Source organism: Taurulus bubalis, assembly GCF_910589615.1.
Source record: "Taurulus bubalis genome assembly, chromosome: 1".
In the NCBI taxonomy this organism is placed as follows: Eukaryota; Metazoa; Chordata; class Actinopteri; order Perciformes; family Cottidae; genus Taurulus; species Taurulus bubalis.
Genome location: NC_136589.1, coordinates 955,001 through 978,100, shown reverse-complemented (window position 1 = coordinate 978,100; position 23,100 = coordinate 955,001). Strand labels below are relative to the sequence as shown.

Genomic DNA, 23,100 nt, shown 5'->3' with positions numbered 1-23,100 from the left:
GACAGCGTGACTTCCTGTGAGGAGGAGGAGGGACTTCCTGTCTCACCTGTCCGTCTCCTCTCAGGGTACCGGATGAGGATCGGCTCCAGCACCGACAAGAAGGACTCGGGCAGGATCCACGTGGACTTCGCTCAGGCCAGAGACGACCTGTACGAGTGGGAGTGTCAGCAGCGCCTCCTGGCCCGCGAGGAGCGGCACCGCCGCAAGGTCCAAGAGGACCGGCTGAGGCCCGCCTCCCCTCCTCCCATAGTGCACTTCTCTGAGCACGAGGCGGCCACGCTGGCAGAGAGGCTGAAAGGTGGGAATTATGGGTATTATAATATCATACCCAGTATATGTAATGTAATATATAATATCATACCCAGTATATGTAATATAATATATAATATCATACCCAGTATATATAATATAATATCATACCCAGTATATGTAATATAATATATAATATCATACCCAGTATATGTAATATCCATGGAGTATATGTAATATAATATATAATATTATAACCAGTATATATAATATAATATATAATATTGTACCCAGAATATGTACTATAATACCCAGTATATATAATATTATACCCAGAATATGTAATATAATATATAATATCATACCCAGTATATATTATATAATAAATCACATCATACCCAGTATATGCAATATAACATATCATATTATAACCAGTATATATAATATATAATATTATACCCAGAATATATAATATCATACCCAGTATATATAATATAATATATAATATTATACCCAGAATATATAATATAATACTAGGAATATATAATATATAATATTGTACCCAGTATATATTATATAATATATTATATTATACCCAGTATATATAATATAATACCCAGAATATATATTATAATACCCAGAATATATAATATAATATATTATATTATACTCAGTATATATAATATAATACTCAGAATATATTATATTATACCCAGTATATAATATATATAATACTCAATAGTAATATAGTAGTAGTACAATAGTAGTACAATAGTAATACAGTAGTAATACAATAGTAGTACAGTAGTAGTAGTACAATAGAATTACTTCACTGCTCTTGACAGATTAGCGTTCCACGTATTCATCATTGAGCTGCAACAACAACAACAACAACGACAACAATAACAACAAGGAGATGAAAGACTGCATCAGCTTCCTGTTAGGAGCCTGTTGCTAGGCAACGCGTCTCCAGGTTAAATAGGCGATGCTTCTGAAGCCGGTGAAGCGGCTGCTCTCGCTCTAACACAAACACGTGTTCTCTGTGAATAACCTCTTCATGAGTCGTGAAGCCTTTCTTCCCCTAACAGAGCGCATTGTGATCGTAATCCTCCAGAGTTCTTCCGGCTCGCTAAACGTTCTGCGCCTCCATTCTTATTCTAATGGGGGAGAACCCGCCGAGGCTTTATGACCGGGGACGGATGCGGCGGCTGGTTTTGGTTGAAAAGTGGAGGATCAGAGCTGCACTTTGAGTCGTGGTGCTCAGAGGCGTGAACAAGGAGGCCCGAGAGGAGCGCTTCATTCCTACGAGCTGCTGGTGGTTTAGCTGCATGTTAAAGGTCCCATTAAACCTCCTCCTCCTCCTCCTCCTTCTCCTCCTCCACCTCCTCCTCCTCCTCCTTCTCCTGCAGCCGGTCATACTTGGTTATAGTTGGTCATAGTTGGTCATAGTTGGTTATAGTTGGTTATAGTTGGTTATAGTTGGTTATAGTTGGTCATAGTTGGTCATAGTTGGTCATAGTTGGTTATAGTTGGTTATAGTTGGTCATAGTTGGTTATAGTTGGTTATAGTTGGTCATAGTTGGTTATAGATGGTTATAGTTGGTCATAGCTGGTTATAGTTGGTTATAGTGGTTTATAGTTGGTTATCGCTGGTCATAGATGTTATAGCTGGTCATAGATGGTTATAGTTGGTCATAGATGGTTATAGTTGGTCATAGATGGTTATAGTTGGTCATAGTTGGTCATAGTTGAAGGTTATAGTTAGTTTTGGGGTTATAGTTTGTTTTAAAAGAGTTGTCAATCTGATTTTGACCAATAAACACTGATATTTGATATTTTCCTTCTTCAGATGACCATAACTTCGGCGAGGCGACGGCTGTGCTGTTCACCTGGATCGACCGTGGTGAAGTCAACCGCCGGACCGCCAACCACTTCTACTCCATGATCCAGTCTGCCAACAGCCACGTGCGGCGGCTGATGAGCGAGAAGGCTCAGCACGAGGAGGAGATGGAGCACGCCAAAGAGATCTTCAAGAACGCCCTGCTGGCCATCCTCAACCAGTGTAAGGACCTTTACTCCCTAATCAGTCCAGCCGGTAAGTTCCCTCCGGACGGCACCACAAGCAGCTTCCTGTTCAAACGGAGCTTCTGAGGAGTGTCAAGGGGCTTTAGGTGGAATAAACCAGTGCTTCCCAAAGGGATGACTGCATCACATCACATCACTTCATCTTCATCTATTGAATGGTTCACTACATAAAGAAACAATTAACATAAACATTTCAAAATAGAAGAAAAAAACAATAAATATCAAAATCATTGTATGTAAAACTTAAATCTGCATTTACACTGAAGTTATCTCAGGCCTCAACACAGTCTAACAGGACTGGAAACCAGTAAGCTTGAAACCAGCCCGGCCACAGGAGGTAGAGTTAGACGAGTGACTAAAGTTCACTGGCAGTGAAACTGATCCTCCAACATGAGAAACAGCCCTCAGAAAGACAGAAAGACAGAAAGACAACTCAAATCTAAGACATTAAAACATGGAATAGTGCAGCAGGAGAACAGCTTGACAACGTTATGCAGCAAAAAACTCAGAATTTACAAGAATATATATATATATATATATATATATATATATACATATATATATATATATATATATATATATATATGTATATATATACATATACATGTATATATATAGAGAGAGAGAGAGAGAGAGAGAGAAAGAGAGAGACAGGGAGAGAGAGAGATTTTCTGAGAAAAAAAAATCATGAATTTAAGAGAAAAGATTGAATTCAATAAAAGAGATTTGAATTTGGTTATGTAGTACTAAGTTTAATATCACTATGGTGTCAGTATAAAGTTATAATACTGAAAGGTCAGAGGTCACCAAGATGTTAAACTGTATGAATGAATGAATGAATGAATGAATATATACTTTATTAATCCCCAAGGGGAAAATTAGTGTCGCGTAGCAGCCATTTACACAGAAAATAAGATAAGATAAGATATAAAAACAACAGGGATGAAAGATATATGCAATAATAATACTAATAGAATAAAGATAAAAATAACAACAACAATAAAATAGCTGTATGAAAGAAAGAGTAACAGAGTATTAATTTAGGAATTAAATTAAATTAACTTAAACTTAAACAGTAGAAGTGCAAGAGTGCAAGTATGCATGTGCATATTAAGGTGTAAATAAAAATAAAATTAAAATAAATAATAAGTACATATAGATGGAATATTTATTACATGTTAAATATGTAATGAGTTCTGTTTTTAATCTTCAGACAGCTTCAAGGATCACCAGGATCCGTTTCACCAGAACACAAGTAATGATCCAGTACCGTGGATCCGATCTATATCTTTGTTATTAATAAACAGGGTGTCAGATTACAGAGGGGCCGTTCTCTCCATCTTAAAGCCCTCATGCGAGTCATCGCTCTGCAGCCCGGTCTCCATGACAACCCTCCCCCATCAGCTGCATCAGCCTCCGCTCGCCGTGCAGCGGCCGAGAGGTCAGCTGGAGGTTTAAAGGTCAGCTGGAGGTTTGAAGGTCAGAGGAGAGACACTCGTCTCTCTAAAAGGCCTAAAGTGATTCTCTCTCCTCCAGTACAGTCACTCAAGTACCACTGAAGTATTCTTCTGGTACTAAATATATGAAATATACATATATATAATTCATAGATTGCTCTTTTTACTGTAGTACACCTCAGAAGTACTTATTGTACTCTGTTCCAGACGTAGCGGAGCTCCTTTAATGTGAGAAACCGGAACACAGACTGTGAGCAGAGACCTGGATCTGAACCAGAATCCTCCAGGTTTCTGAATCCTGATCTGATGTGAACCACCAGTATAAACCACTAATGAGAGCTGAAGGAGTCAGCTGAACGAGGAAGTCAGAAAGTCTAATGATGATGATGATAATGATGAAATATCACTTAATGCAGTGGTGAGTATCTCTGAGGAACTCTGAAAGGCAACATTTAACCTCAGAACGTTTGGCTTCAAGTCTTTTATTGTTGAAGCAAACCAGCTGACTCAAAGAGCTGGTCCTCAGTGAGTCTGCAGGAGGATAAGTGTTGCTTTGGTCAGTCGAACAGGAACTGAAGCAGCAGGTGATGTAAGTACGGTGAGACGTCACATGATCACACCTGCCACCAGTGTGCAGATCAATTCAACTGATCGGTCTCTCAGTGAGGAGTAGAGCTGTTTGATATTTGCACTGTTTATCTGTAGAACCGGTGTACCCTTAAACACTCTGGACCTCATTTGTTTGTCAAAGACTTTTTAATAATAACATTTGATTTAATAATAACATTTAATATTTTACTCAAAAGTTACTCCACACTCTGTGATCATGTGCTCAGTGAAGACTCTGCAGGACTCTCAGAACCATCTGGTCTCAACGAGCCAGTTCTATTTTTATCACAGTAGCACTTCCTGTAGCATGTCTGCTTTTGATTTTACTGAAGTGACCATATCAGGACTGAGGAGGAGTAACATGCTGCGCATTTCCTCTAGCACTGCGTTTCCTCTAGCACCGCGTTTCCCCTAGCGATGCGTTTCCTCTAGTGCCGCGTTTCCCCTAGCGGCGCGTTTCCTCTAGCGCCACATTTCCTCTAGTACCGCGTTTCCCCTAGCACCGTGTTTCCCCTAGCGCCACGTTTCACCTAGCGCCACGTTTCCTCTAGCGCCACGTTTCCTCTAGCACCGCGTTTCCCCTAGCGCCACATTTACTCTAGCGGTGCGTTTCCTCTAGCGGTGCGTTTCCCCTAGCGGTGCGTTTCCTCTAGCGGTGCGTTTCCTCTAGCGGTGCGTTTCCTCTAGCGGTGCGTTTCCTCTAGCGGTGCGTTTCCCCTAGCGGTGCGTTTCCTCTAGCGGTGCGTTTCCCCTAGCGGTGCGTTTCCTCTAGCGGTGCGTTTCCTCTAGCGGTGCGTTTCCTCTAGCGGTGCGTTTCCCCTAGCGGTGCGTTTCCTCTAGCGGTGCGTTTCCCCTAGCGGTGCGTTTCCTCTAGCGGTGCGTTTCCGCTAGCGGTGCGTTTCCTCTAGCGGTGCGTTTCCCCTAGCGGTGCATTTCCCCTAGCGGTGCGTTTCCTCTAGCGGTGCGTTTCCTCTAGCGCCACGTTTCCTCTAGCACCGCATTTCCCCTAGCGGTGCGTTTCCTCTAGCACCACGTTTCCCCTAGCGCCACGTTTCCTCTAGCACCGCGTTTCCCCTAGCGCCACGTTTCCTCTAGCACCGCGTTTCCCCTAGCGGTGCGTTTCCTCTAGCGCCGCATTTCCCCTGGCGGTGCGTTTCCTCTAGCGCCGCATTTCCTCTAGCGGCATTGCTCTGTGTTTCCTCTAGCTTTGCGCTTCCGCTAGCAGCGTGTTTCCTCTAGTTGCGTAGAGGGGCATTTCCTCTAGCGGCACGTTTCCTCTAGCACTGTGTTTTTTCTAGCGGCGCATTTCTTTCTAGCTCCGCGTTTCCTCTAGCACCGTGTTTCTTCCTAGCAGCTCGTTTCTTCCTAGTGGCGCGTTTCTTTCCTCTTCCCTCACAGGTGATCTCCGTACAGACACACTCACTGACTCCCTTCTCACCTCGGTGTCTTCACCTGAGCACATGATGAATCTTTAGCAGGACAGACGGCCACACGAGGAGGTCCAGCCGGCTTCCTGTGGCTCCTGCTGTGTTAGACTCAGTCAGTGCCACAGCGCTACATAAACGGCTTGTTTTGTCTTGACCCTCCTCCTCTTCCTCCTCCTCTTCCTCCTCCTCCTCCTCATCTTCCTCCTCCTCATCTTCCTCCTCCTCATCTTCCTCCTCCTCCTCCTTCCCGTTCACCCCAAAGTCGAGCAGATCACCGCCGTTTTCACCGCCGCCACCAGGCAAAAGGCATGGGACCATTTCTCAAAAGCTCAGCGCAAGAACGTAGATATTTGGCGAAAGCAGTGTGAGGTTAGTAAACCTTCTTGTGTTGTCTCCTCCCACTTCACCACAGACAGACAGGCAGACAGACAGGCAGACAGACAGTCAGGCAGACAGACAGACAGAGATACAGACAGACAGACAGACAGACAGACAGACAGACAGACAGACAGACAGGCAGACAGACAGACAGAAATACAAACAGACAGACAGACAGACAGACAGACAGACAGACAGACAGAGATACAAACAGACAGACAGACAGACAGACAGACAGACAGACAGACAGACAGACAGACAGACAGACAGGCAGAGATACAGACAGACAGACAGACAGACAGACAGACAGACAGACAGACAGACAGGCCTCTCATGGATCCAAAGCTCTGACGCCTCCTGGAAAGTGTGTGAGATGTTACCGTGGCAACAGTGATTTCCAGGGTTACGTCTCTGATCAATTATTCAACTGCAGATAACGAGTGAACATTAAAATGCAGAAATAAAAACAAATCCAAGGAATAAATGAAGTGAAAGATATATTTATTTATGAATGAATCACAAGTTAAAAGAGGTGTTAAAGTACTGGTTTTATGAATGGAGTCTGGTGTGACAATATAATACTATTGATCTCCTGTCTTGTGCTTTAATTTAATATGAATCATTTAATTCCTCCACAACAACGTGCACTCGTTTTATTTCTGCGTTTGAAAGTCGGTCCAGTGAGACGGACGATTAGCGGTGAAGCTTCGTCAGAGACGCTTTTATCCGTCTGTCCACGAGAGGTAAGGCCCAGTGAGACGGTCCTGAGACAGCGTCCTCTAGTGGCCACCCGGTAAGTCCCCTGGTCCCCAGCAGAGGACAAAGACAGCAGTCCCTAGAGTCCACCAGAGGATGTGTCCCGGTGCTGAGGACGTCTTCCTGTCCACCAGAGGACATGAGGACGTCTTCCTGTCCACCAGAGGACATGAGGACGTCTTCCTGTCCACCAGAGGATGTGTCCCGGTGCTGAGGACGTCTTCCTGTCCACCAGAGGACATGAGGACGTCTTCCTGTCCACCAGAGGATGTGTCCCGGTGCTGAGGACGTCTTCCTGTCCACCAGAGGACATGAGGACATCTTCCTGTCCACCAGAGGATGTGTCCCGGTGCTGAGGACGTCTTCCTGTCTGTGTTCTGGCGTCTCAGGAGCTGAGGAACGCCCACAGCGAGGACATCATGGGCATCCGGCGGGAGGAGGAGATGGAGATGTCGGACGAGGAGGACGAGAACCCCTCAAAGAGGCTCCGCACCGAGGAGAACGGTGAGGCCGAGTCTCATGAGTCTCATGAGTCGTATGAGTCTTATGAGTCTTCATGAGTCTTATGAATCTTCATGAGTCTCATGAGTCTTTTGAGTCTTCATGAGTCTTATGAGTCTTCATGAGTCTTCATGAGCCTTATGAGTCTTTTGAGTCTCATGAGTCTTATGAGTCTCATGAGTCTTATGAGTCTTCATGAGTCTTATGAGTCTTTTGAGTCTCATGAGTCTTATGAGTCTTCATGAGTCTTATGAGTCTTATGAGTCTTATGAGTCTTTTGAGTCTCATGAGTCTCATGAGTCTTATGAGTCTTATGAGTCTCATGAGTCTCATGAGTCTTCGTGAGTCTTATGAGTCTTATGAGTCTGATGAGTCTCATGAGTCTTATGAGTCTTATGAGTCTCATGAGTCTTATGAGTCTTCATGAGTCTTATGAGTCTTATGAGTCTTATGAGTCTCATGAGTCTTATGAGTCTTCATGAGTCTTATGAGTCTTACTCCTCCTCTCCTCCTCTCCTGCCTCCTCCTCTCCTCTCCTCCTCTCCTCTCCTCCTCTCCTCTCCTGTCTCCTCTCCTCTCCTCCTTTCCTCCTCTCCTCTCCTGTCTCCTCCTCTCCCACAGGAGCATGTGACCAGGCGTCTCTGAAGGAGGAGAACGACTCCCTGCGTTGGCAGCTGGAGGCGTACAGGAACGAGGTGGATCTGCTGAGGAGGGACCAGAGAGGAGGAGGACGATATGATGAAGACCCTCCAGTGACTCAGAGCTCTGAGCTTCAGATGCAGCTGCTGCAGGAGAACATGCACAGCATGCAGCAGGTCAGACACGTTATGTAGTCCTTATCGTAATACTCTTAGTCCTTATCGTAATACTCTTAGTCCTTATTGTAACACTCTTAGTCCTTATCGTAATACTTTTAGTCCTTGTCGTAATACTTTTAGTCCTTATCGTAATACTCTTAGTCCTTATCGTAATACTCTTAGTCCTTATCGTAATACTCTTAGTCCTTATCGTAATACTCTTAGTCCTTATTGTAATACTCTTAGTCCTTATCGTAATACTCTTAGTCCTTATTGTAATACTCTTAGTCCTTATCGTAATACTTTTAGTCCTTGTCGTAATACTTTTAGTCCTTGTCGTAATACTCTTAGTCCTTTTTGTAATACTCTTAGTCCTTATCGAAATACTCTTAGTCCTTATCGTAATACTCTTAGTCCTTGTCGTAATACTCTTAGTCCTTATCGTAATACTCTTAGTCCTTATCGTAATACTCTTAGTCCTTATCGTAATACTCTTAGTCCTTATTGTAATACTATTAGTCCTTTTTGTAATACTCTTAGTCCTTATCGTAATACTCTTAGTCCTTATCGTAATACTCTTAGTCCTTATCGTAATACTCTTAGTCCTTTTTGTAATACTCTTAGTCCTTATCAAAATACTCTTAGTCCTTATCGTAATACTCTTAGTCCTTATTGTAAAACTCTTAGTCCTTGTCGTAATACTCTTAGTCCTTTTTGTAATACTCTTAGTCCTTTTTGTAATACTCTTAGTCCTTATCGAAATACTCTTAGTCCTTATCGTAATACTCTTAGTCCTTATCGTAATACTATTAGTCCTTATCGTAATACTCTTAGTCCTTATCGAAATACTCTTAGTCCTTACTGTAATACTCTTAGTCCTTATACTCTTAGTCCTTACTGTAATACTCTTAGTCCTTATCGTAATACTCTTAGTCCTTATCGTAATACTCTTAGTCCTTATCGTAATACTCTTAGTCCTTACTGTAATACTCTTAGTCCTTACTGTAATACTCTTAGTCCTTATCGTAATACTCTTAGTCCTTGTCGTAATACTCTTAGTCCTTATCGTAATACTCTTAGTCCTTGTCGTAATACTCTTAGTCCTTATCGTAATACTCTTAGTCCTTACTGTAATACTCTTAGTCCCTGTCGTAATACTCTTAGTCCTTATCGTAATACTCTTCGTCCTTGTCGTAATACTCTTAGTCCTTATTGTAATACTCTTAGTCCTTATCGTAATACTCTTAGTCCTTATCGTAATACTCTTAGTCCTTATCGTAATACTCTTCGTCCTTGTCGTAATACTCTTAGTCCTTATCGTAATACTCTTCGTCCTTGTCGTAATACTCTTAGTCCTTATTGTAATACTCTTAGTCCTTATCGTAATACTCTTAGTCCTTATCGTAATACTCTTAGTCCTTATTGTAATACTCTTAGTCCTTGTCGTAATCCTCTTAGTCCTTATCGTAATACTCTTAGTCCTTATCGTAATAATCTTCGTCCTTATCGTAATACTCTTAGTCCTTATCGTAATACTTTTAGTCCTTATTGTAATACTCTTAGTCCTTGTCGTAATCCTCTTAGTCCTTATTGTAATACTCTTAGTCCTTATCGTAATAATCTTCGTCCTTGTCGTAATACTCTTAGTCCTTATCGTAATACTTTTAGTCCTTATCGTAATACTCTTAGTCCTTATCGTAATACTCTTAGTCCTTATCGTAATACTCTTAGTCCTTATCGTAATACTCTTAGTCCTTATCGTAATACTCTTCGTCCTTGTCGTAATACTCTTAGTCCTTATTGTAATACTCTTAGTCCTTATCGTAATACTCTTAGTCCTTATCGTAATACTCTTAGTCCTTATTGTAATACTCTTAGTCCTTGTCGTAATCCTCTTAGTCCTTATCGTAATACTCTTAGTCCTTATCGTAATAATCTTCGTCCTTATCGTAATACTCTTAGTCCTTATCGTAATACTTTTAGTCCTTATTGTAATACTCTTAGTCCTTGTCGTAATCCTCTTAGTCCTTATTGTAATACTCTTAGTCCTTATCGTAATAATCTTCGTCCTTGTCGTAATACTCTTAGTCCTTATCGTAATACTTTTAGTCCTTATCGTAATACTCTTAGTCCTTATCGTAATACTCTTAGTCCTTATCGTAATACTCTTAGTCCTTATCGTAATACTCTTAGTCCTTATCGTAATACTCTTAGTCCTTGTCGTAATACTCTTAGTCCTTTTTGTAATACTCTTAGTCCTTATCGTAATACTCTTAGTCCTTGTCGTAATACTCTTAGTCCTTGTCGTAATACTCTTAGTCCTTATCGTAATACTCTTAGTCCTTACTGTAATACTCTTAGTCCTTACTGTAATACTCTTAGTCCTTATCGTAATACTCTTAGTCCTTGTCGTAATACTCTTAGTCCTTATCGTAATACTCTTAGTCCTTGTCGTAATACTCTTAGTCCTTATCGTAATACTCTTAGTCCTTATCGTAATTCTCTTAGTCCTTATCGTAATACTCTTCGTCCTTGTCGTAATACTCTTAGTCCTTATTGTAATACTCTTAGTCCTTATTGTAATACTCTTAGTCCTTATCGTAATACTCTTCGTCCTTGTCGTAATACTCTTAGTCCTTACTGTAATACTCTTAGTCCTTATCGTAATACTCTTCGTCCTTGTCGTAATACTCTTAGTCCTTACTGTAATACTCTTAGTCCTTACTGTAATACTCTTAGTCCTTGTCGTAATACTCTTAGTCCTTACTGTAATACTCTTAGTCCTTATCGTAATACTCTTAGTCCTTACTGTAATACTCTTAGTCCTTATCGAAATACTCTTAGTCCTTATCGTAATACTCTTAGTCCTTATCGTAATACTCTTAGTCCTTACTGTAATACTCTTAGTCCTTATCGTAATACTCTTAGTCCTTATCGTAATACTTTTAGTCCTTATTGTAATACTCTTAGTCCTTGTCGTAATCCTCTTAGTCCTTATTGTAATACTCTTAGTCCTTATCGTAATAATCTTCGTCCTTGTCGTAATACTCTTAGTCCTTCTCGTAATACTTTTAGTCCTTATCGTAATACTCTTAGTCCTTATCGTAATACTCTTAGTCCTTATCGTAATACTCTTAGTCCTTACTGTAATACTCTTAGTCCTTATCGTAATACTCTTAGTCCTTGTTGTAATACTCTTAGTCCTTATCGTAATACTCTTAGTCCTTATCGTAATACTCTTCGTCCTTGTCGTAGTACTCTTAGTCCTTACTGTAATACTCTTAGTCCTTGTTGTAATACTCTTAGTCCTTATTGTAATACTCTTAGTCCTTATCGTAATACTCTTAGTCCTTATCGTAATACTCTTAGTCCTTACTGTAATACTCTTAGTCCTTATTGTAATACTCTTAGTCCTTATCGTAATACTCTTAGTCCTTACTGTAATACTCTTAGTCCTTATCGTAATACTTTTAGTCCTTGTCGTAATACTTTTAGTCCTTTTTGTAATACTCTTAGTCCTTATCGAAATACTCTTAGTCCTTATCGAAATTCTCTTAGTCCTTATCGTAATACTCTTAGTCCTTATTGTAATACTATTAGTCCTTATCGTAATACTCTTAGTCCTTATCGAAATACTCTTAGTCCTTACTGTAATACTCTTAGTCCTTATTGTAATACTCTTAGTCCTTACTGTAATACTCTTAGTCCTTATCGTAATACTCTTAGTCCTTGTCGTAATACTCTTAGTCCTTGTCGTAATACTCTTAGTCCTTATCGTAATACTCTTAGTCCTTACTGTAATACTCTTAGTCCTTATCGTAATACTCTTAGTCCTTGTTGTAATACTCTTAGTCCTTATCGTAATACTCTTAGTCCTTATCGTAATACTCTTCGTCCTTGTCGTAATACTCTTAGTCCTTACTGTAATACTCTTAGTCCTTGTTGTAATACTCTTAGTCCTTACTGTAATACTCTTAGTCCTTATCGTAATACTCTTCGTCCTTGTCGTAATGCTCTTAGTCCTTGTCGTAATACTCTTAGTCCTTTTTGTAATACTCTTCGTCCTTATCGAAATACTCTTAGTCCTTATTGTAATACTCTTAGTCCTTATCGTAATACTCTTAGTCCTTATCGTAATACTCTTAGTCCTTACTGTAATACTCTTAGTCCTTATTGTAATACTCTTAGTCCTTATCGTAATACTCTTAGTCCTTACTGTAATACTCTTAGTCCTTATCGTAATACTTTTAGTCCTTGTCGTAATACTTTTAGTCCTTTTTGTAATACTCTTAGTCCTCATCGAAATACTCTTAGTCCTTATCGTAATACTCTCAGTCCTTATTGTAATACTCTTAGTCCTTATTGTAATACTCTTCGTCCTTGTCGTAATACTATTAGTCCTTGTCGTAATACTCTTAGTCCTTACTGTAATACTCTTAGTCCTTATCGTAATACTCTTAGTCCTTATCGTAATACTCTTAGTCCTTACTGTAATACTCTTAGTCCTTATCGTAATACTCTTAGTCCTTACTGTAATACTCTTAGTCCTTATCGTAATACTCTTAGTCCTTACTGTAATACTCTTAGTCCTTACTGTAATACTCTTAGTCCTTATCGTAATACTCTTAGTCCTTATCGTAATACTCTTAGTCCTTATTGTAATACTCTTAGTCCTTACTGTAATACTCTTAGTCCTTACTGTAATACTCTTAGTCCTTGTCGTAATACTCTTAGTCCTTACTGTAATACTCTTAGTCCTTATCGTAATACTCTTAGTCCTTACTGTAATACTCTTAGTCCTTATCGTAATACTCTTAGTCCTTATTGTAATACTCTTAGTCCTTATTGTAATACTCTTAGTCCTTGTCGTAATACTCTTAGTCCTTGTCGTAATACTCTTAGTCCTTATCGTAATACTCTTAGTCCTTATTGTAATACTCTTAGTCCTTATTGTAATACTCTTAGTCCTTGTCGTAATACTCTTAGTCCTTACTGTAATACTCTTAGTCCTTATCGTAATACTCTTAGTCCTTATTGTAATACTCTTAGTCCTTATTGTAATACTCTTAGTCCTTGTCGTAATACTCTTAGTCCTTGTCGTAATACTCTTAGTCCTTATCGTAATACTCTTAGTCCTTATTGTAATACTCTTAGTCCTTATTGTAATACTCTTAGTCCTTGTCGTAATGCTCTTAGGCCTACTATCTGAACTAAACAGCATTTCTTTCCCACAATCCTTTGCTCCACTGGTTTCATAAAGCAGAGCAGAGAGCTTCGCTACCACGAGTTCATCTGATAGGACTCGACTTCCTGTCGCTCTCGATCTAAAGTGACAGCACTGATTGAACCAGACACACACACACACACACACACACACACACGCACACACACTCACTCACGCACATACACACACGCACACGCACACACACACACAGACACACACACACACAGACACACACACACGCACACACTCACTCACGCACACACACACACGCACACGCAAACACACGCACACACGCACACGCACACAGACACACACACACACGCACACAGACACGCACACACACACACGCACACGCACACACACACGCACACGCACACAGACACACACACACACGCACACACACACACACACACTCACGCGTTCTTGTCGCTTCTCATTTGTCACACGATGATGTTTCTGTTCTCATGGCGACGCAGAAATATTTAATTTCCCAGCTTTATTACAATTTAAAGATTACATTATTCCTTTAACGTTGATTCAAAATATGTCCAGCATTAAAAAATGCAGCTTTTATATTGAAATTGTGCAACATTCCACAAATACTTCCAAAATGTTCCTTAATCCGAACAAAATGTCCATAAAATTACCATTTACTTCTGTTGATATATTAATAATATATATATATATATATATATATATATATATATATATATATATATATATATATATATATATATATTATTAATATAATATATATGTATATAATATTAATATTATATATATATTAATATACCCATATATATAATTTGATATTATATTATATATATACTATAGTATAATATAAATACTATACTATAATATAGTATAACATTATACATTGTTATTATATATCTAATATAAATATTATATATTATATAATATTCTTCTCTGAACTCGTTTGTCTTCCAGGACCTCCTGAGTCTGCAGGAGCAGCTGAGAAGGAAGGAGGCGGAGCTAGAGGAAGCCAGGGAGGAGCAGCGCTACCTGGAGGGGGGCGTGGCCTCCCTGAGAGAGCAGGTGAGTCCCACAAAGAGGTCTGAAGGTCTGAATGAGGAGGATTATCTGGACCGAGAGAGCGGAGCATCGTCGGCATAGAGACGACCGTCAGGAGCTGAAACCCTTTCATGTTTAGTCAGTTATGATAAACAATCTTCAGTCAGTCTGAACTATTAATGCTCACTGTCAGTTATTAATGTGAACTCTTTTAGAAGATCAATATGTTCATAAAAGAACACCAAAATGAAATAAAAGAAACCGTGTTCATGTATCTTCTTAACCGCAATAACACGAGTTGAAGAGCAATGAAACATTTCTGTATTCATAATCTCTTTCATCTCTTTTATATTGTGAGTTAAAGAACATGTGGCCTGTAAATTAAAAAGCTGTGTGATTGTTACTAACGATATAGCTCAAAGTTCTTTTAACTTCTCCATCAACAAACGGTCTCCTCTCCTCTCATTCGTCATGCTCATCATCACGTGTGAGGAAAACAAGCGCTCCTCTGCTGCGCTCACTCTTATAAACCAGCAGCAGAGAAAACAAGCGCTCCTCTTTGTTCTCTGGTTTCACCTCCGGTCGGTCTCTCTGTCCAGCTGCTCGGCAACGGAGACGCTGTGGACAGAACCAACGGAACCAACGGAACCAACGGAACCAACAGAATCAACAGAACCAATGGAACCAACGGAACCAACGGAACCAACAGAACCAATGGAACCAACGGAACCAACAGAACCAACAGAACCAATGGAACCAACGGAACCAACGGAACCAACAGAACCAATGGAACCAACGGAACCAACAGAACCAATGGAACCAACGGAGACCACGAACCGGTAAACACACCAGAGGAAGATTTATGTTTATGTCTTTATGACTGCTGAGAGTTATTAATAAAACACTATATGTTACACTTTTCTTTCAAAACATCTTTTTTCATTTATATATTAATAGAATATAGCAGGACATTAGTGGGAGAAGGGGAGTTATTCAGGTCACACACACACACACACACACTCACACACACTCTCTCACACACACACACACACACTCACACATACACACACTCACACACACTCTCTCACACACACACACACACACACACACACACTCTCACACACACACTCACGCATCCACACACACACACACACACACACACACACACACACACACTCTCACACACACACACACACACTCACTCACACATACACACACTCACACACACACACACTCTCTCACACACTCACGCATACTCACACTCACACACACACACACACACACACACACACACACACACACACACACACACACACACACATACTCTCACACACACACACACACACACTCCAGATGATCCCCTGACCTCAGATCTGCTGAACTGAGACTCAAGTACATAAAAGCTTTTCTTCAGTATCACGTTTGTGGATGTAAGTGCTTCTCTGTCCTCAGCAGGTACTCTGGTGTGTACAGGAAGTACTGTGTATTTCTATGAATCAGTGCTGGAAGAAGTACTTTTACGTCTGGATACAAGTACTTCTTACAGCACTGATTCATAGAAACACCAATTAACAAAGTAAAAATACTGTACTGAACAGAAGTATTATCAGCAAATGTATAACACACATTACACACGTTCCACGCACTTAACACACAAGTACCACACATGTAACACACACGTTACACATATGTAACACGCGTGTTACGTGTGTTACATATGTGTAACGTGTGTTACATGCGTGTAATCTGTGTTACGTGAGTTATAACGTGCGTGTAACGTGTGTTGTGTGTTATGTGCGTGTAACATGTGTGTTACGTGCCTTATAACGTGCATATAACGTGTGTTATGTGTGTGTTACGTGTGTGTAACATGTGTTACGTGCCTCTAACATGTGTGTTACGTGCATGTAACGTGTGTTATGTGTGTGTTACGTGCGTGTAACGTGCGTTATAACGTGTGTTATGTGTGTGGTATGTGTGTTACGTGTGTGTAACATGTGTTACGTGCCTCTAACATGTGTGTTACGTGCTTGTAACGTGTGTTATAACGTGTGTTATGTGTGTTACGTGTGTAACATGTGTTACGTGCCTCTAACATATGTGTTACGTGTGTGTAGCATGTGTTACGTGCCTCTAACATGTGTGTTACGTGCGTTATAACGTGCGTGTAACGTGTGGTATGTGCATGTTACGTGTGTTACGTGAGTTACATGAGTTATAACGTGCGTGTAACGTGTGTTACGTGCATGTTACGTGCGTGTAACATGTGTTACGTGTGTTACGTGAGTTAAAACGTGCGTGTAACGTGTGTTACGTGCATTATAACGTGAGTGTAGCGTGTGTTATTTGCGTAGTACGTGCGTGTTATGTGTGTTATGTGTGTTATAACGTGCATGTAACGTGTGTTATGTGTGTGTTACGTGTTCTAACGTGTCACGTGTGTTATAATGTGTGTGTAACGTGTGTTATGTGTGTGTTACGTGTTCTAACGTGTCACGTGTGTTATAATGTGTGTGTAACGTGTGTTATGTGTGTGTTACGTGTGTGCAACGTGTGTTATGTGCGTGTAATGTGTGTGATGTGTGTGTTACATATGTGTAACGTGTTATGTGCGTGTAACGTGTGTTACATAGTTATAACGTGCGTGTAACGTGTGTTATGTATGTGTTACGTGTGTGTTGCGTGTATGTATCATGTGTGTTAAGTACGTGTTACGTGCGTTATAACGTGCGTGTAACGTGTGTTATTTGCTTATTACGTGCGTGTAACGTGTGTTATGTGCGTGTAACGTGCGTGCAACGTGTGTTATGTGCGTGTAACGTGCGTGTTACGTGCTTTATAACATGTATTATGTGTGTGTAACGTGTGTTGCATGCGTGTAACATGTGTGTTACATGCATTATAACGTGCGTGTAACATGTGTTATTTGTGTGTTACGTGCGTGTTACGTGTGCGTTACGTGTGTGTTACGTGTGTGTTACGTGAGTTATAACGTGCGTGTAACGTGTGTTATTTGCGTATTACGTGCGTATTACGTGCGTATTACGTGCGTATTACGTGTGTGTTACGTGAGTGTTACGTGTGTTAAGTGCGTTATAACGTGTGTGTAACGTGTGTTATTTGTGTGTTCCGTGCATGTTACGTGTGTATTACGTAAGTTATAACGTGCGTGTAACGTGTGTTATTTGTGTGTTACGTGCGTGTTACGTTTGCATTACGTGAGTTATAACGTGCGTATTACATGCGTATTACGTGCGTGTTACGTGTGTTATGTGCGTGTAACGTGCGTGTTACATGTGTGTTACGTGAGCTATAACGTGCGTGTAACGTGTGTTATGTGCGTGTTACATGTGTGTTACGTGAGTTATAGCATGCATGTAACGTGTGTTATGTGAGTGTTACGTGCGTGTAACGTGTGTTGCGTGAGTGTTACGTGTGTTAAGTGCATTGTAACGTGCGTGTAACGTGTTAAGTGTGTGTTACGTGTGTGTTACATGTGTGTTACGTTCGTGTTACGTGTGCTACGTGCGTTATGTACGTGTAACGTGTGTGTTACATGTGTGTTACGTGAGCTATAACGTGCGTGTAACGTGTGTTATGTGCGTGTTACATGTGTGTTACGCGAGTTATAACATGCATGTAACGTGTGTTATGTGAGTGTTACGTGCGTGTTATGTGTGTGTAGCGTGCCTGTAACGCGTGTGCTACGTGTGTGTAATGTGCTTATTTCGTGTGTGTAATGTGCGTGTAACGTGCATGTAACGTGTGTTATGTCCGTGAAACGTGTTTAACGTGCGTGTAATGTGTGTTTTACGCATGTAACGTGTGTAACATGTGTGTTTCGTTCTGTAGATGGTCAACGGCTGTGTTCCCTCGTCGTTCCTCAGCAGAGAGAGAAGGAGTGAGGTCATCATGAGAGGAGGCGTGGCCTCAGAAAAGGAAGCTCTGCTGCTGGGTAAATATCACAGATATATATATTTAAATAAATAAATGCAGATATCACTTCTGTTTATTATAAATTAGACGGTAGGAGTGCGTTTCCGTGACGTCTCTCGTTGCTTGTGGCGTTTGGAAGTCTCCAGTTCAGCGTTACGGTCGTCGCCATCTTGTTTTCTTTGTATCAACGGGAGTCGCCCCCTGGTGGCCACTTGAGAGAATGCAACTGTAAGACACTGTTTGTCTCCTGATCATATTTCATCCCACTTCATGTCACGTCTCCATCGTGCTGGTTTCCTTCCTGCTGGGACTCAGAGGAACTCTCCCAGTCCACTGCCCAGTAGGATGATAACATCCCAGTAGGATGATAACTCATACTGAGACAGAGAGTCAGGCTGAAAACAAACCCTGCTGCTCTTGCTGCGTCTCTCTTCTATAACTCCTCCTCAGCTGCAGCTCATTTATCTCTCTTAGCCGAGCCAGAAAACAGGAGGTGACGAGGAGGAAGGCCGGTGCTTCGTCTTCCTCCGGCTGCTGCAGCTTTTATTCTGCAGGAGACTTTAGACACAGGAGTTTATGTTCAGGGCAAGGATGCTGGTTCTCACAAGACTGGATCCAACCTGCAGCTCACCGTGAAGAAGATGAGCTGAAGATTACGGAGTCCCCTTAACGAGGGTTAAATAAGAATAGGAGTAAAAACACACACACACAGTTCCATGTGAGCAGGTCTGGTGGAGGGAATTGAATCAGTTCTGTTTGTAATTGCATTTCGCTGGAAATAAATATTGTCTGTGGTTCGCCACTCATAATTATTTTTCACAGCACAGCTCCTGTCTTCCTCTGTTGCTCTACCTTCAGCCTGCAGCGCTGCTTCTAGTGCAGCTGGTTTTAAGGAGAGCTCTTATCCAATCAGATTTCACCTCTGTGTCTCTCTGGAAGCAGAGACCTTCTAGCTGGCCTTTACAGATTAAAGTTGTGGTTGTCGTGATGTCATTGTTTCAACCAATCAGATCTTTAGTTTGACATGCTGGGCGTATTCTTTGACGTGCCTGCTCCCAGCCTTGCCTCTGTTCAATGCTCTTTCGGTGTCGTCCTCTCTGTAGGCGTCATCTCCACGTTCCTCCATGTTCACCCGTTTGGAGCCAACCTGGAGTACCTGTGGTCCTACATCCAGAGACTGGACTCCAAGGTGATCTATACACATATATACATATATACACACATATATACATATATACACACATATATATATATATATATATATATATATATATATATATGAAACTGCTCCTTTCCTTTCTATTATTACATAGAAACTACAAAATTACTGATTTTGGTTCCTCTCTCCCTCCATCTCTCTCTCCCCCCAGGTCTCTGTGGTGGACCTTCAGGGTCTCCTGGTCCGGCTCCCCAACATGTTCAAACAGGAGCTGAGTGGCGTCGGAGCGACTTTAGAGAAACGATGGAAGTTCTGCGGCTTCGACAGCCTCGGATCAGCGTGACCCGGACCTGAACCCGGACCTGGATCTGGACCTGGACCCTGGACCCGGATCCGGACCCTGATCTGGACCCTGACCTGGAGCCTGGTCCTCGGGGGTCTCGTCTCTGGGACACCTGGATCAGTCGCAGACAGAAGTTATACCAAAGTTGATCTTTTTACACGTTTGGTTTTGAAGATCAGTGTCTAGGAGACATGGACCTCCTTAAGGATACATGGACCTCCTCTAGGAGACATGAACCTCCTTAAGGAGACATGGACCTCCTTAAGGACACATCAACCACCTTAAGGACACATGGACCTCCTCTAGGAGACATGGACCTCCTTAAGGAGACATGGGCCTCCTTAAGGACACATGGACCTCCTCTAGGAGACATGAACCTCCTTAAGGAGACATGGACCTCCTTAAGGACACATCGACCACCTTAAGGACACATGGACCTCCTCTAGGAGACATGGACCTCCTTAAGGAGACATGGACCTCCTTAAGGACACATCGACCACCTTAAGGACACATGGACCTCCACTAGGAGACATGGACCTCCTTAAGGACCCATGGACATCCTTAAGGACACATGGACCTCCTCTAGGACACATGGACCTCCTCTAGGACACATGGACCTCCTTAAGGACACATGGACCTCCACTAGGAGACATCGACCACCTTAAGGACACATGGACCTCCTCTAGGAGACATGGACCTCCTTAAGGATACATCAACTACCTTTAGGAGACATGGACCTCCTCTAGGAGACGTAGTTTATTTATTGAGTTCTTCTTCACAAACAAACGGTTTTAAAAGGTTTTAATGGTTCTAAAGGTTCTAAAGTTTTTAAAGGTTCTAAAGGTTTTAAAGGTTCTAAAGGTTCTAAAGATTCTAAAGGTTTTAAAGGTTCTAAAGGTTCTAAAGGTTTTAAAGGTTCTAAAGGTTCTAAAGATTCTAAAGGACGATACGAGAGAAGGAATTCAATGATTCCACTTTATTTATTTCAATATATTTCATGAAGAAGCTGAAGTCGCGTCTGTATAAAGATGAATAATGTTTAATAAATATCAGAGTTGATAACTGATGGGTGGGGAAGACGAGGATGAAGGACCTGAAGACGAGGAGCAAATGTTCCAGAAGACGCCGTCAGATTATGAATTATGGATTTTATCGTGCTGTTGTTTGTTTTTTAAATAAAGTTACTTTGTTTTTGAGTAAAATGTTCTTCAGTGTTCGGTTTATACTTTTTACTCTTACGTGAGGAAATAAACAGAAAGTGAGAAAATAAATCTGGTTTATAATCCAAATATGTTTAAAAACTGAGAGTTTTATTTATTTATTGACTTGTTTTGTTTGTTGTTGTAAAACTCTTTTTGGCCACAAGAGGCTGCGTCACTTCCTCCATCTCATCCTCTAGGAGGCATGGTCCTCCTTAAGGAGACATGGTCCTCCCTAAGGAGACATGGTCCTCCTTAAGGAGTAAATGGTCCTCCTTAAGGAGACATGGTCCTCCTTAAGGAGACATGGTCCTCCCTAAGGAGACATGGTCCTACTTAAGGAGTAAATGGTCCTCCCTAAGGAGACATGGTCCTCCCTAAGGAGACATGGTCCTCCCTAAGGAGTAAATGGTCCTCCTTAAGGAGTAAATGGTCCTCCTTAAGGAGACATGGTCCTCCCTAAGGAGACATGGTCCTCCCTAAGGAGCAAATGGTCCTCCTTAAGGAGACATGGTCCTCCCTAAGGAGTAAATGGTCCTCCCTAAGGAGTAAATGGTCCTCCTTAAGGAGACATGGTCCTCCCTAAGGAGTAAATGGTCCTCCTTAAGGAGTAAATGGTCCTCCTTAAGGAGACATGGTCCTCCCTAAGGAGTAAATGGTCCTCCTTAAGGAGTAAATGGTCCTCCTTAAGGAGACATGGTCCTCCCTAAGGAGACATGGTCCTCCCTAAGGAGCAAATGGTCCTCCTTAAGGAGACATGGTCCTCCCTAAGGAGTAAATGGTCCTCCCTAAGGAGTAAATGGTCCTCCTTAAGGAGACATGGTCCTCCCTAAGGAGACATGGTCATCCCTAAGGAGTAAATGGTCCTCCTTAAGGAGACATGGTCTTCCTTAAGGAGTAAATGGTCCTCCTTAAGGAGACATGGTCCTCCCTAAGGAGTAAATGGTCCTCCTTAAGGAGACATGGTCTTCCTTAAGGAGTAAATGGTCCTCCTTAAGGAGTAAATGGTCCTCCTTAAGGAGACATGGTCCTCCCAAAGGAGACATGGTCCTCCCTAAGGAGTAAATGGTCCTCCCTAAGGAGACATGGTCCTCCCTAAGGAGACATGGTCCTCCCTAAGGAGTAAATGGTCCTCCTTAAGGAGACATGGTCCTCCCTAAGGAGACATGGTCCTCCCTAAGGAGTAAATGGTCCTCCTTAAGGAGACATGGTCCTCCCTAAGGAGACATGGTCCTCCCTAAGGAGTAAATGGTCCTCCTTAAGGAGACATGGTCCTCCCTAAGGAGACATGGTCCTCCCTAAGGAGTAAATGGTCCTCCTTAAGGAGACATGGTCCTCCCTAAGGAGACATGGTCCTCCCTAAGGAGTAAATGGTCCTCCTTAAGGAGACATGGTCATCCCTAAGGAGACATGGTCCTCCCTAAGGAGTAAATGGTCCTCCCTAAGGAGTAAATGGTCCTCCCTAAGGAGGCATCGTCCTCCTTAAGGATGAATTTAAGTAACTTAATGTAGTTGAATGTCCATCCATTATCAGCCGCTGACCCGGGTCCGGTCCGGTGGCAGCGGGTTCAGCAGGCCGACCCAGGCTTCTCTCTCACTGCAAGGAGACATGGTCCTCCCTAAGGAGACATGGTCCTCAATTAATGAATGTAGTTGAATGTAACTAACTTACGTTAGCTACACTTAACTTAGCTAGCTACCTTCACCTATCGCCCGTCTCTTGACTTGTTTCTGTTGTCTCCGGGCCTCGCAGCTTTATTCAGTATTCAGTCTTTGTCCAGGCTTTATGTTTCTCTATTTTTTCTAATTCATAATAATGACTTCATTCATCTGAAAGGACATAATCTCATTAAGAGACGTCTGTATAATTACTTCTGCCTTCACTTCCTGCGTTCTTCAGTTCAACCCATTGAGGGAAAGCGTCAGTCGGTTCATTACATTCATTCGA

General features: G+C 41.7%; 1 protein-coding gene across 1 annotated transcript in view; it reads left to right on the top strand.

The window, feature by feature from the left end:
• Window positions 1-19,953, top strand: part of enox1 (ecto-NOX disulfide-thiol exchanger 1) — a gene marked incomplete at both ends in the record, with an annotated part of 30,430 nt that extends 10,477 nt beyond the window's left edge. The window contains 10 exons of the mRNA XM_079224879.1: window positions 65-298; window positions 2,099-2,311; window positions 6,090-6,196; window positions 7,351-7,465; window positions 8,084-8,277; window positions 14,432-14,539; window positions 15,115-15,354; window positions 18,368-18,470; window positions 19,555-19,640; window positions 19,822-19,953. Coding sequence (XP_079081005.1) covers window positions 65-298; window positions 2,099-2,311; window positions 6,090-6,196; window positions 7,351-7,465; window positions 8,084-8,277; window positions 14,432-14,539; window positions 15,115-15,354; window positions 18,368-18,470; window positions 19,555-19,640; window positions 19,822-19,953 — 1,532 coding nt within the window. The remainder of the gene's footprint in view (window positions 1-64; window positions 299-2,098; window positions 2,312-6,089; window positions 6,197-7,350; window positions 7,466-8,083; window positions 8,278-14,431; window positions 14,540-15,114; window positions 15,355-18,367; window positions 18,471-19,554; window positions 19,641-19,821) is intronic.
• Window positions 19,954-23,100: the final 3,147 nt, after the last annotated feature.